This window comes from Penaeus monodon, chromosome 27 (genome assembly GCF_015228065.2).
Source record: "Penaeus monodon isolate SGIC_2016 chromosome 27, NSTDA_Pmon_1, whole genome shotgun sequence".
Taxonomy (NCBI): Eukaryota; Metazoa; Arthropoda; class Malacostraca; order Decapoda; family Penaeidae; genus Penaeus; species Penaeus monodon.
In genome coordinates, this window is record NC_051412.1 from 18,777,654 (window position 1) to 18,777,943 (window position 290).

At 35.9% G+C, this 290-nt stretch overlaps 1 protein-coding gene across 1 annotated transcript in view; it reads left to right on the forward strand.

The window, feature by feature from the left end:
• Positions 1 to 290, forward strand: part of LOC119590650 (WD repeat-containing protein 35-like) — an 11,942-nt gene that overhangs the window by 969 nt on the left and 10,683 nt on the right. Inside the window, exon 2 of the mRNA XM_037939326.1 lies at positions 106 to 217. Within this exon, the coding sequence (XP_037795254.1) occupies positions 106 to 217 (112 nt within the window). The remainder of the gene's footprint in view (positions 1 to 105; positions 218 to 290) is intronic.

Sequence of the window (290 nt, forward strand, 5' to 3'; positions counted from 1 at the left end):
CTTTATTTCTTCTAACCATTAACCATTCCTTTTTTACTTAGCCAAATTTAGAGCACACACTTATGTACTTTTTTGAACTGTAATATACTGCTAAATCATTTACAGATTGCCATCCCAAACAATACACGGCTAAGATGTGTAGGATGGAACAAAGACCAAGGATATATTGCCTGTGGTGGAGATGACGGCTTACTGAAAGTGCTCAAGTTAGAAGCAGGTAAGGGAGTGGTTAAATTCTTTCATATTGTACTCTTTGTTGTCTTTACATTTTATTAACCCCCATGTTGCTA